General features: G+C 55.6%; 1 protein-coding gene across 1 annotated transcript; it reads right to left on the bottom strand.

Annotated features, from left to right (window-relative positions):
- Positions 1–795: 795 nt before the first annotated feature.
- CUNH8orf82 (chromosome unknown C8orf82 homolog) lies at positions 796–10,263 on the bottom strand. The gene is made up of 3 exons (XM_044453364.1): positions 10,061–10,263; positions 5,440–5,488; positions 796–2,247 (listed from the first exon to the last, which is right to left on the bottom strand). Exons 1-3 carry the CDS (start codon positions 10,199–10,201, stop codon positions 1,799–1,801), a joined length of 639 nt encoding a protein of 212 aa, XP_044309299.1. The 5' UTR covers positions 10,202–10,263; the 3' UTR covers positions 796–1,798.
- Between the last annotated feature and the right edge of the window lie 4,026 nt (positions 10,264–14,289).

Here is a 14,289-nt window from a genome sequence, read left to right as displayed (position 1 = left end):
GCACTACGGGTCCCACATCAGGTGCCACGACGGTGACAGCCGGGGTTGGCTCTGCAGCGCGCGTCTCTTTCTGCTCAGAACCGGATCCTCGTTCCGACAAGGATGATGGGTGCCAGGCAGGTGGGCAGCTCCATCACAGTGTTGCTCGCGGTCCCTCGAAGAGCCAGGTTTGGGAACTGCTCCGGCAAACAGGCGTGGACACAGCCTGCCTGGAAAAGCACCCCCTCCTTTCTCATCTGCCCAACCTGCAGCTGTCCGTCAGGTCCTGGCCGCTCTCCTTTCCAGGTGTGCGTACGAAGGGCTCCAAAGTCCATGTGCACCAAGCACTCAAGCCGACCCTTTGACGCCTGGCCACGGTCTTGCACCCCCCGACTGCAGTCTGCCTTTGGGAAGATGCTGCCTTACGGAACAGAATGCAGACGCGCGCTTTTGCCTTTTTAAAACAAGCAAGCGGGCATGAAGGCGGCTTAAGCCACTGGGCTCTCAGAATACTCTAGTTTCCCACCCCACCTTGAGAAGGGTTCAACGACAGATCATTTCCGAGGCCAGCAAGGCACACTTTTAACCAGGGCACCCACGGACGGGGCAGCAGCCTGTCCGCATGGCACGCAAGGCAGAGCACGCACCGGGGTGCTGGGTCGGCGAACGATACGGCGTAGGCCTCTCCGACAGGCCCACCTGCCCACTGGGGAGCCCTGCAGAGTGCCTCGCAAGCTGGCCCCACAGCATGCGTGCCGACCCACGCCCCTCTCGATCAGCAAGGAATGGACAAGAGGACGGCGATGCAGATGGCCTCTTTTTATCTGGGCGTTCAAATCTCCCCTTTAATCAGAAGAACAATAAATCACAGAATCTGGCAGGGGGGTGTTTCTGCAGGCGCGAAGGCCCGTCACACAGAAGGCATCGCCCGACTGGGATTCTTTGGCGTATTTGGCCCAGACATCAATTCCCACACCATCCATTATAGTTGCTGTGCGTTGCCCATTTTATGGTTTATCACCTATTGCTTAATTAAATATGATTTTTCTTTGTTTTGTATGTCTTTTAATTTTTGGAAACTGCCCAGAGAGCCCAATCCCATCTGAGAACCCCAAGCCCAGGGTGGGCATCCTTTCTCGGCTCGTGGCCACATCGGACAGCCTGAGGAACTGTGCCGGGTGGCACCACGGAACGGCAGCCCAGAGGAGGGGCGGCAGGGGACCCCGTCCCAGCTCACAGAAGAGCTCCCCTGAACCCCGTTTTCAGCACCCGATGCCAGAGAGGCAAACGCCAGTTCTTGCCTGCCTCCATCCCCTCTCCTGCTTTTTCCTCTCTCGCTCTGGGTCCTGACCCACTGACACGGCACCCCACTGAGACAGGCTGGACTGGCCACGGTGAGCAGCGACGAGCGTGTCCTCCTGCGGATCACGCCCTTCTCGGACTGAGGAGCTGCCCTTTTGCCAGTCACCGGCCAGTGGCCGAGAGGCTCTTCCGCAGAGCCACCAGCCGGAGGCCCCCGGCCACCTCCGCGTGCGGGGTGGAAGCCCCTAAAGCTGGAACACACGCCAGGGGACCACACAAGCGGGAGGACCGTTTTATTCCTAGAGGCTCTTGTCGTGCCGCTCGCCAGAAGACCGCCGGCCTCACTTGCACGCTTTCCGTCCACTTTAGACCGCCTGCTTGGGAGCGAAAGAAAGGCACCTGGAATGGCGGGACACGTGCCCCCCTCAGCGAGACCGGCCCGGGGGTCCCGCGCGGCCGCACAGGCAGGGCGTGCTCACAGCTCGGCCGACGAACACTCCCGAGCTCGGTCCCTGCGTTAGGGCCCCTCTTCTTTGTCCCTGATGCACGGCAGCAGCTCGTGGGTGAGGACGTGGCGCTTGTCCTGCCACTGGAAATGGGTGGGCGGCTGGGTGGGCCCCCGCTCGTACGCGAAGCAGGGGCTGAGCTCAAAGGCCAGGGCCGATTTCACCAGCCCCACCCCGCCGGCCTTCTCAGGGCCCGGGTGGTAGACGCGCCCGTTCTCGGGCAGCATCGCCAGCTTCTCCGGCTGGAAGGGCACGGCCAGCCCCTCCGCCCCGCCGCAGTAGGACAGCAGCTGCTCCCCATGCGAGCCCTGCAGCAGCTGGGTGAAGACGATGGGCCGGTCGTCGCAGCGGACGTAGTTGTGCTCCCGGCCGCAGGGCGACAGGTAGGGGAAGGCGTCCTCGTAGCGGCCGCTGCGGTTCAGCCTCAGTTGCTTGAAGAAGAAGACGAGGAACTGCTTATCTGGAGGAGGGGAGGCAGGGCACAGTTCAGCAATGCAGCGCTCTCCGTCGGAGGCAGGTGGGGGTGGCGGGGGGGCAGGAGAAGCGGTGGGGGGCACTGGGGTCTGCTCAGAAGGGACCCCATTCTGAGGGCCGAGGGCTCGAGAGAGAGGCACACGGACCACTCGCCTCGCTTGCCGACGGTGCCTATGGATCGTGCCTACAAGGCCCCCCTCGGCTCTCCCTCTTCACCACACTAGACCCCCGGGACCCCCTCAACCCCAGACCTCTCCGACCGCACCACCTGTTTGCAAGGCACTCCATGTGGAGGCAAACGGCAGGGCAGCCCTGCACCCCTTTCCTCGACTAGGGTGGGGGGAAGCCCAGCCCGCAAGGAAGACCCGCGGGCAGCGCACGAAGGTGCCCGTTCCGCTGCGGCTGCCCTTGTGGTGCAGCCACTCTTGGGCATGGCAGCCCAGAGGGCAAAGCCCCTGCGAGTGGCCACACTGCAGAGTCCTGATGGAGGACGGGGTGCGTTCTCCTCCGGCACCCGTGTGCAGAGAGCTCCGGCTATGGGATGGCAGAGAAATGAAATAAATCGCCGTCGTCGCACTTGTGCACGTGTGAAGCGGCCCCTGTGCAGCAGGTCCTGATGGAGAAGGCAAGGGGAGCCAGCCAGCCAGCCAAGCGCCGCGTCCTGAGCACGGAAGGGAGTCTCCCCGCTGTACGTTTCCCTTTTCTCTGGCATTCAGTTGGGATGCTCTTCTTCTCTTTGGCACCAGCCCCCAAACAGCACCCCCCGCGCCCCCCCACCCGGCGGGAAATTTACAAGCATGAGGCACGGCATCTGCAGCCAGAGAAGCCGTGCAGTCAAGATATTAATAGCCCGGCTGCAGCCACGTAATTGGAGAAAGGGAATTAAGATGCAAAAGGCGCCGTGTTTGCTTTTGCTGGGAGCAGTTCTGGAGCGGCAAACAAGGCGCGGAGGCAGGCAAGGCGGAGGGGAAGGGATGCTGCCAGCCGAAGGCTGGTCCGGAGCGCCTGACGTGCGTGGCAGGGAAAGACCCGCTGGGTTTGGCAGGCGGGTGCCGCACATGGCGAGCGAGGGTCCTCCCCACGGATGCTCGGGGCGGCTGGTGGCCGAGGCAGTTGCGTGCTAGCCGAACGCGTGGCCAGGCACAGCCATTCCTGCTCTAGTAAGAAAAGGAGGGTGGCGAGACTGTAAACAGGGCAGGGGGTGGAGGAAGACCCTGCGGCACGATTCGCCATGGCACGCGCCGCGCCTCCACCCTGCAGCTGACCCCCGCCCGAGGCTGATCCGAAGCGTGGCTGCACGTCCGCACGCGGGGGCTTGTGTCCTCTCGTCCACCCGCCCGAGGCGAGTGAGGCTCTGGACTGCTTAGAGACACTGTGGCGGCACTTTGGGAAACAGACGTGAAGCATGGTGGCCCATCCAAAGCCCCTAGGAGGGCGCTGAAGGCTGAGCGCGTTGCGCAAGGGGAACCACACCAGCAGCTGCGTGTCTGCACATCCCCGAGGGATTCACTAAAGGGCCAAAGGCATCACATTCTCACACATCGTTCCTTTCCTTCCAAATTTTGCAGTATCTGATACCCCAGAAGAAGTAAAGGCACTTCCAAAAATCTTAGGCTGAGCCTCCAACTTCATCGAGCCAAAGGAAAAAGCAGATGCCATGTAGAACTTCGCACTCCCCAAAGCCAACGGGCCTTCCCTCCCCTGCCTCTAAACTGGCAGCACTTTTTAAATGCTGCTTCTTTAGGGCAAAATGTGTTCAGGAGATGCTTTTTAACACGTCGACAGTGATAACTGAACATGGCGTCCCTCAAACGTTTGTTCAGGTAGGTCCAAGAGCGCCTGTTTAGACAGGCAAAGGCCTAAAGCACCCCTGCCTGAGGCCTGCTGGGAGCTGCAGCCATCTCCCCTGGCACCTTCAGGGGCTTGGGCCCCATGACAGCTGCAATAAACAATGGAGGAAGGGAGGGCAGCAGTGCCACATGGGGCGGGACACACAGAAGAGCACGGGCTGCGGACTAAGGGGCTCCACACAGCTCGAAGTAGGACCACGTGCGAGGAAGGGGGGTTGATGAGCCCAAACCCCTCTGCCTGCTGAGGGGTCAGACGCCACTGGGCCTGAAGCATCTACAAGGCCTCCTTAGCCAGCCACAGCCACGAGCTGGCTGCAGCGTGTGACCCCGGACGGACGAAAGGCTCACAAAAGCCTGTGGCTGGGAGCAGTGCAAGAAGAGGCGGAGGAAAAGCTGGCGCTCCAGGGGAAGCAGACAGCGCTCCTCTCCGGTCTTTCCCGTTGCAGCCCCAAGAGTCCACCGAGCTCCACCCCGAGCCCGGCCGTGATGCAGCCACCGGGACGCCGTCTTTGCCGAGGGGCTTCTGCACTGGGGGCTTGACAGGGTAGTGCTGCGCCTGGCAGGGAGCCTGGCGGGATTTTAATACCCTGATTAAAGATTATGCCGACGGTTCTTAATGCGGGAACACCGGAGGGATGAGTGCAGTTCCGGAGGAAGATAAAAGTGTCAAAGCGGGGATTTTCAGGATCATGCGATAGCTTAGCAGGCATCCTCAAATTTGCGCCAGGCAATCTCACTTACACAACAGGGATGCTGAGAAGGACCCCATCTGCTCCGAAGCGCCTGCCAAACCTTGCATAACCTGTGAGGGAAACTTTTTCCCAGAAGCAAAAGTCCCAGGGCCAACAGGCCACTTGAGTCACCCAAGCCCCTGCTATTTGGGCATGTTCTGAAGGGTAGAGCGAGGGCAACCTCAGGCCAACTCAAAGTGCCCAACGCCGGCAGCAGGAAATCAAGCGGCGCTCCCAGCTAGGGCGACGCGTGCTCCTCGGGGAAGCATTCCCGTGCCGGCCTCGCTGACTGTACAGGAAGAGTGCGCAGAGGCATGTCAGAACGGGCGGCTCTGCAGTCTCCCGGGCATCCAGGGGAGGGATGGCCCGGAGGCTGGAAGGGCAGGGGGGGAACCACCAGCCGGCTGGATTCTGCCCACCTGCTGCCGAGGGGCGTTCCGGCACTCGAGCAGAGCCAGCCCGGCGTGCCGAGGGCAGCTTGCACGACACCACGCGGCATGCCTGCTCCCGCGATGCTGTCCCTCCCCGAGATGCTGCCCGCCCTTCAGCAGAGGCTGCCTGGGGGCTTGTGGTCTGGAAGCAGGAAGGAGACGTTACCTTTGAAGCACGTGATGAAGTTCTTGACTTTGGCATCGTCCAAGAAAAGCTGGAGACGCGGGGAGACAGAAAAGCAGAGTGAGCAGGCAGGACCTCTTTCCAGAACCTATCAAGGGGGCTGGGAGGGGGCTGCCACACGGCTAACGCAGAGGCTGACACAGGTTCCAAGAGTGCCACTGCCCAACTGCAGCCAAGGCACCCATTGACGCCATGGGGCTGCATGCGCTGGGCAGAGGGAGGGAATTCTCTGCTCTCCTCAGCAGCATCCTACAAGTCGGGCCTTCGCCAACCTGGGGGCCTGCCAGGAGCTTGCCCAGGAAACATCGCCCGTCTTGCTCCTAGTGGGGAGCTCCCCCAAGGGCCCCTGCTGGAGCTCCTGTTTCCTTAGTACTGGGGAGGGTGGGATGATGACTGACAGGCCCTCAGCTGTTGACTGACAGGCCCTCAGCTGTACGTGGGGCTTGACAAGCAGTCCTTGGCTTCCACGATCAGGGAACGCCCTCTGTTCGGCAGTGGATTTCCAAAACAAGCCAGGCTGTGGGAGGCTGCGAATGGAGAGAGGGCCTTTGCAGAGGCCTGCCCCCAGGAGTTGGAATTCCCTGCCTTGGCAGGCCAGGAGGGCTCCCTCGCCACTGTCTTTCTGCCAGCAGGCCCAGCCTCCCCATCCCCAGCCAGCCCTTGGCATGGGAGCTGGTCTGGTGGGTTCGCTGCTGTTTCTGCTCTTGTAGTACTGTGCTTTCGAACTCTGCTTTTAAAATGCATTTGTTTTACGACTGCTTTAAATGAGGTTCCCCTTCTGGAGCACCCTTTCCTTGGTGGAACATCAGGGTAGGAAGCAGATAAGAAGCAAAGAAATGTGTGGGACCACGATTTTTGTACACTGAGGATGCCACGTGCCTCCTGGCTTCGGTGGCACAGGTTGCCCAAACAGTCTGGCCAATTCAAGCTGCCCCAAAGGGCCCGCTAGCCTGGCCCTGGTCCATAGATGTGAGGCAGAAGGGAACGGTGAGCTAGGCTGGGGAAAGAATAGCATGCGTTGGGGCAGTTTGGGGGTTCTGGAAGCCTTGCTTATCGGGGGCAGGAAGATTCCAAAAGGGTGGCCACTTCTGGTTTGACAAATACCCAACTGAAGCTGCCTGCCTGCAACAGAGACTTTCTGCATTCTTCAAAACTGTTAATTTCCAGAGCACCAGGCCAGCCACAAACTCTTCTTTTAACACTAATTACAACGCCTAATCTCTCCCATAATGATTAATTCAGCACTAATTCGATACACCATTAATGCAGTGGAGGCGAGTGTGAGAACCGGCAGTTAACACTAATGGATTAAAAAGAGGCTCAGAGCGCCCCAAGGCTTGGAACGGGGCCAGCCACACTTCCCAGTGCTCCTTGGATCCGCCACTTAGCCGGTGTCAGAGCGATCCTGGAGGGAGCTGTTAACGGTTCGCTCCAGAGCCATTTTGCCAAGTGATCCCATGGCTAGGATGGGCTCTCCCACTGGAAAGAGGTTTGGCTTCCTTTCATACCTGGGAGGTATAACATGAAGGAAGCAGAAATGAGCGCTAGTCTTTAAAGAAGAACACACCATCTGTACAGTTACACCGATTGTTTGTAAGGACAGGTGAAATCTGGCACAGCTTGTGTGAGATGCTCGCCGCCTGCAGAGGTGCCTCTGTGGAGCCTGGGGCTGGGTAACCACTGTGTCCACCCAGGGAGTCCCACAGGTACTTCTCTCTCAGCAGGTACCGAAGAAGAGAGCCTTCCAAGAGGGGGACAGGAGACGGAGCCCTCAGGTGTGGGGCACAAACCCAGCCACACGCTGGCACGTGCCCTTGCTGGAATGCCCTTGGCCAGCTGCTGCTCTTCTGAGTGGGGCCACATGAGGGAACCAGCCTGGGAGAGTGCTCTAAATTAGCTGGGGCAAGAGGGGCCAGGGCATCGAACTAGGGACAGAGGAGCATGACTCATGCTGAGATGAACCATGGGCCCATGATCTGTCCTGACCAGCAGAAGCACGCCAAGGCTAAGGGGCCTTTTCCAGCCACACCACTGCTGAGAAGCCAGTGCTGGAATCCTGGGCCTCCTGGGAGATTCCTGACCAACAGCACAAGCCCTTCCTTTCCAGGAGCATGGCAGAACCATGTGCTGCCCCCGCTGGCCCTCACCAGCCACCAGCATGCAGGGGAACGCAGGCTTCTGCACACTGGAGCAACTCCTTGGCCGTGAAGCGCAGATGCCCAAGCACCTGCTGAAGCAGCCTCTTGGCCTCTGAGCACGAATGCGCAGCCATGAGATGTTGCGGATGCAACCCAGCTCTCTTTGACAAGAGCAGGAGTGGCACTCTGAGCGGCCAGGAGTGACGACGGCCAAACAGGCAGCTCACACCCCTGTTTTGCTTCAGGGTGTGGCTCTTCAGCCACTGCAGTGAAGTATTGTGGGAACCTTGGAGGTGGCTCTATTAAACTTCTGAAATGAGTGAACTAACCCTGAGGGGCATTGCGGGGAGGGGCCGTGAGTTCGGAGCTCCAAGAAACCATCTTTCAAACATCAACACACACTCCTGTCTCTGCATTCACAGGACAGGCACCCTGAGGTAGAGATAATTAACTTTGTTTTAGTTATGTTTGAGTCATGGGACAATGAATGACGATGATGATTAATTACATTTGTATCCCACTTTTTGGCAAGGAAATGATTGATTACATTTATATCCCCCTTTACAGCCAAGTGGGGCCTAGAACCTGGATCATCTGGATCCCCCGTCCAACAGTCTCATCCACACTGGCTGGCTCTCCATTGAGAGGCCCTGTGTACTTTACTGACTTAATTTGCAGCACAAACCGCAGTTATATCCTGGAGCTGCCGTGCATCCAAGGAAGCAAGCGCTTGCATGCAGAGGGATGTACTGAAATCTGTCAGTCTGTCTCTACAGTGCTGCCAGACTCTTGTTTTCTTTGCTGCAACAGACTAGCATCCTCCGGGGTTGTGCAAGCTCCGAAATAAATACACGCTCTAAGCCACATTTGTGAAGGATGCCTCTCTGTCCTAAACAACCTAACTGGACTTGACAGGCTTCATCTTCCTGTCACTCAGCTATGCCATCGACCTTGCTCAATGACACATCAGCTGTGCCTGTGGATGGCATGCTGGCTGGCACCAACCCTCCCATGTCCAAGGCAATCTCTTACTTGGAAAACGGCTCATCGCTCTGACTATTGGAGCCACACATTCACAGCTAAAGCGATGGCAAGGCAATACATTATGTTTACTGCTGGTTTTCTGCTCTACCTAGAAACAAGATGAGAGAGCTGCCCTTTTAAAATTAAAATAGCAGGAACCAGGCGGATAAGACCCATCAAAGGGAAAAACCAGAGGGATAATAATGTGTAGTAGAGCAGCCAGTTTAATAGCTAGCATCTGCTCCCTTAGGTATAGGAGGCAATCCAGAATTTAATCCTCTCTTGTATAAGACAGCCCTAGAGGACAATTTCATTTGTGATTTAATGTTACATTCAGAAAAAGGGAGGACAGACTGCAAGCTTGTGTGATCTATTTTGTATTTTATTAGGCTCCTGATATCCACCAACTGGGAAGGCAGTGCAAAAGGTACAGAACAGGGTGCCTTGGAACAGTTGCTGAGCACAAGAGTTTGCTCTGAATAGCAGCTCTAAACTGGGCTTGCTACCATCCCACAAAACAACCCCAAAACAAAACAAGCCCCCACATGTTTGGTTATCCCAAGCTTTCTTTATTTTATCAATCTAATTTAGGGATGAGAGTGCTCCTTGGAGTAATTTTGTTGGAGAGAGTAACCCAATACTATGGAAGAGCAGGGAAAATCTCTCCACATTCTTCACTGTATGCATTTTTAAAAAACAAACCTCTATCCACTCTTCCCATAACTACTTGTCTTCTAAACTAAAGTGTCTAAACATGTTATCATTTCTTTGTATGGAACGTGTTTCATCTCCAATTCTATGGAATAATCTTAGCTGTGATCTTTTGAATGTTTCCCAGCTGTATCCTTTTGGAGACAGAATGACCAGAATGGTTCAAACAATCCAAATGCACTTTAGGGTTGAAATATTTCACTCCAGGGTGAAATATTTGCAAAAAGATGCTGTCATGGTTTTGTCTCTTTCCCTAACATGGGCTCTACTGTTTCCACAGCTGCCACACTCTGGTCCGACCTTTTGAATTGAGCTGTCTAGCACGACCCCTAGATTGCTTTGCCAGCCATTCTTTCCCGTTGCGGTTCCATCAGCGAAATGACACCTTTGGGACTATGCTTCGTTTTGCGCTCAGGTGCGTCCACCTGCCCTTATGAACACTAAAACCCGTTCCCTGTTTTACTGTCCGACCCTCCAGTTTGAGGAACCTTCGGGAGCTCTCCGCGGTACCCCCAGGCTTCCCCCGTCCTGAATGACTCCAGAAGAGCACGGAGGCGCGGGCTACACGGCACCAAGCCCAGTACGGAGCCTCGGGGCACCCCTTTCGCACCTGCCCGCCCTGCGAAGGCTTTACACCCAGACGAAGCAGCTCCCGGCCCGGCCCGTTGGGCTGGCAGGCCCCGCGCGGGTCTCCCGAGGTGGCCCCGCAGCCGCTCCTTCCTCTCGCCTACCTGGCCCTGGTGGTCGACGTAGTAGAAGTACTCGCGGGTGCGGGGCGAGGGGCTCTGGCCCTGCTGGTAGAGGGGCCGGCCGGGCCCGCGGCGGGTCCCCGGCTGCGGGAGGAGGCGCACCCCGGCCCTCAGCAGCCGCATCCCGGCCTTGGTCGCGACGGTCGCAGCGGGTAGAACAGGCTAGGAATGCGGCCTTTCCCAACCGGAAAAGCCCTGGGGGACCGGTGCATTGCCGCGCCGCCCCCCGGGCTCCAGAGACGCGCAGAAAGGTTCCGGGCGGGCACCGCCCCGGGCAAAGGGCTCCGTAGGCGAGCAGGAAGCGTCCCGCGGCTGGAGGGAGCCGAGCCCCCGCGTCCGCCGCCCGCCGCCCCAAAGAAGCCCGCACACATTGTTATTTTTTAAAATAAGTATTCCTTCCGGGCCGTGTATGCTTAGCATCTGATCATCTGAATCTGGCTGCCACTGCCTCTTTTCTTTTGTAAACTGCCCTGATATCTTTAACATGAGGGACTCAATTAAACAATGAAGCAGATGAAGTTATTCCCGGTATGAAGAATGGAAGTGGTGTGTGGTGTTCTGTGCCCCACATGGCTTTTTAAGGCAGAGAGATCAAATCTGGAACAGTTGAAAAAGAAGAAAGAGTCCAGAGATGTTCAGAAGAGGGTTGGGACCCACTGACTTCCTTGGCCCCTTCCGACTCTACTATTCTTTGATAAGATTTGTGGTCCAACCCACTGCATGTTTATTCAGAAGTAAGCCTTCTTGAGTTCAGGCTTGCAGCATCTTCTTAAGTGCAGAAGCTGCACTGGTTGAATTTCTGCACATCTTAAAATCACAGGAGTCTTACTGGACATAATGCACTTAAACCAGTGGAGCTTAGTTTCTTGAACAGCTTGCTCAGTTTATACACTAACCTTAGCAACAAATCAGCTTGCACAGATGTTTCTTCTCCCAGGCTTTTCTCCCAAGAAAAGAAAGCTGGTGACAGAATCTCAGTTTTCAATTTGCAAGGAATTATCACCCAGATTCATGGGGAAGATCAAACGTTTGAACCTCTGTGGCTTTATTGATTGATGCCCCAGTACCTGAAGTAATTAATGATAATGCATTACTGGGTAGAGGCAAATTCACCTACAAAATCACAGCCCATGTACAGACACTTTTATAACCTGCTAGTCGCATACACCAATGCAGAGTGCTAAGTTTCCAGATAATGTTGGTACAATAGCATCCTGATGTCTTTAGGCATGACGTAAGGTTCTGAGCCGAGCAGAGATACTGGTAAGAATAGTATGGAAAACATCCATGATTGCTGTATTGACACTTCAACTCACCTTTTGTGGCTCCGCTTGGCTGCTTTCCTCATTCCTTCATTTCCCTGCCAGCAAGAGCATCTTTGGCTGCTGCATGTGGGCATCCAAGAAGGATGCTGAAGGAATTGCAGAGGCAGATGGCGCAACACCTCCACCTGGTGGCCTGTTGCTTTTGAGAGCTGCTCTCAGCTTGGTGAAGGTGCCAGACATGGCAAACCTCCAGTGCAGCGATGGGCAGAACGACCTCCACCCCACCCCATGCACAGCGGCAACATGAGTGAACAGAAGGTGCTGAGGACAGGAGTTGGCAGAAAGGGGCCCTCCCCGTGTGGTGCGTGGTCTGAAGTGCCGAGACCAAGGAGGAGGGGGAGAGGTGGACAAAGTGGTCATGGGGTGGGAAGCTGGATGGGAGGCATTTTCTCCCCCTATAACCCTAGAGCCCAAGGAGGTTATCTACTTGTTGGGAGATTCAGGACCCACAAAGGAAGAGCCAGTGTGGGACAGAGGCTAAGAACATGGGACTGGGACTCAGGCGATCTGGGCACTAGTCCCTGCTCAGCCACGGAGCCAGCTGGGTGACTTGGGACCAGTTGCAGACTCTCAGCCCAGCCTACCTCACAGGGTGGTTGTTGTGAGGGTTTGATTGAGAGCGGGAAGAAGTTGTCTTGGTTCCTGGCAAACATCGCTTTCCCTTTCCTGCCTATTAGTGATGACTGTTTCTACTGCTGCAAGAATCATATGTCACTTTTCTTTCTCAATGCTTTCTTATTCTGCTGTTTACCGTACAGCTGATGAGCAGATTCCATTTTATATGCTTTTGTGACACTTGAAATTGAAGAAAAGACTGAATGCTGTTTGCAATTCCAACATTTTGCTATTGGAAATGGACTTTAAAAATTGGATAACAACATGTTGGGGATTACATGAGTGGAGCTGGCTGGAGTCGGGGGGGGGGGGCAGGGGTCAGACCAGATGGCCTGGGAGCTTCTTCTGACCCACTCTCTTTCTACGGCTCTCTGTTTGTCAAAGGCCCTTTTGGTTTGTGCAGCCTGAGCACTATTATATTATTTCTTCCATTTTACTTCTAGGCAGCCTTACTCCAGCTCTCTTGTTGCCTCTCATCTGTGCATCCCTGAACACAAATTTTCCAGTCAATCTATGGACAGAGGGGCCCGGTCAGACAATCCAACATGTAACTATAACACCACTCAATGAGTGTGGGAACTGGATGGAAAAACAAACTGCTGCGGAAACGGATCTCAGCAGGCACTGATGTCTCTTTGCCCTGACCCTTGTCATCTTGACTTTGCTGTTAACCCACTGGATTTACACCCAGGTAGGTATGCGCATGATTGCAGCCACTGAACCACCCAGTTCTGTGCAGGGTATGCCATGTGCCAAACTAGACAGTGTCAGGGGCAGGGGTGTGAAGCGCTGGGAATCCGCAACAGGCAAAGCCATAGGATCTTGCTGGGAGTGGTGAACTCTGGGGAGGGGTTAAGCTCCGTTTGGAAATGCCAGCCCACCCTGGCGCATCCCCTGCTGCTCCTTTCTCAGAGAAGGTTCTGCAAGGCCAGGGATCAGTGCCAACAAAAGGTATAGTGTGTTGCCGGTTTATGAGGTGTGGCAGGGATTTCAAACACATGAATTAGACCAGTGTGTAAAGCATGGTATTTGGAAAGGTTGGGGTAAGACACGCAATCCAGGAAGTTTTGGTCAAAGAAAACAACGCTTTACATGTGTGTTTGCATATTGTAGTTTACACATGTGCCAAAGTGCATCTTTGCGCCCTGAAGGAATCTTTTTGTAAAAGGGATTGTCAGGGATTTAAATCTCAATCAGCCAGGTTCCCTTGTCTAACCCCAGAGATAAAAAACCTACTAGCAAGGTGTACCAGAAAAGCTCTTTATTGAGGCTTCCACACAGCAACTGCTCTTCCAGAAGAGATCAGCGCTCCTGCTAACAAGTCAAATGCTATTGTGCTTTTCACAGCAAACCCTTTAATCATTGGTCAACTTGATCTTTCCCTATCGACAGCTTGATCATTTCTTTTATCCACTGTTAATCCATAAAGGTAGGACTTGCTAATTTGCCACATTCCACACCTATCTTAACAATGGACAGACAAGCAGACAGGCACCTGCCAGCCAACCAAATACAAATCGTGAATGTCTATCACTGATAGGCAAGGGTTACAACTTGCGGAATCTCAGCTCTGCTGCAGATTGGAACTGATTAACACCGCTCTTCAGGTCGAAGGGTGAAGCCTTGGCAAGGTTACTAAGATTTCAAGCACAAATTTTATATCAGTTATGTATGCACAGTGGAAAGGAGGTTTTGGTTAATTAAAAAAAAATCAGACCAAGTCTGGGGAGGAGCATGAGATGCAAGAGAGGTCATCAGGGCGCCTGCATTTGTACTACCGCAAGTGCCTCTGGGCAGCAAAGCGGTGGGGCTGATGGCCTCCCAAAGACACGGGGCTCCAACTTAGGGGGCCGCCCCTTACAGCCCATGCATCCCCCTGCCCTGTGGAAAACCCTTTTTCCTCTTCCTTCCGCATTCCCTTTTCCTTGTGTGCTGTTCTTTCACGGGGCCGTCTCCTTTCCGCGGTTTCCAGTAGGCCGCCCCGGGAACCCTTTGTTAGCGGAGAAGCCCACGAAAATTAACTTGGGAGGCAGCCTGGGACAAGCACACGGACAGCCTCCCCGGACCGCATGTCCCATCATGCTGTGAGGGGATGATGGGAACTGCACTCCAGCCCACCCACAGGGCCCCCGGTTGGGAGCCGCCGGTGCCAAGGGAGCCGTCTAGCGAGCGCCCCGCCCACGCAGCGGCGGCAGGAAGTGACGTCACATTACCCGGAAGTCCTCTCTAGGGCGGCGGCGGCGCTCGCTCGTTCCTGCCAACGGCGAGCGG

This window comes from Varanus komodoensis, unplaced genomic scaffold, assembly GCF_004798865.1.
Source record: "Varanus komodoensis strain SLA01 unplaced genomic scaffold, ASM479886v1 scaffold78, whole genome shotgun sequence".
Taxonomy (NCBI): Eukaryota; Metazoa; Chordata; class Lepidosauria; order Squamata; family Varanidae; genus Varanus; species Varanus komodoensis.
The sequence above is the reverse complement of the archived record's forward strand: the minus strand, read 5'-3'. Positions and strand labels throughout refer to the sequence as shown.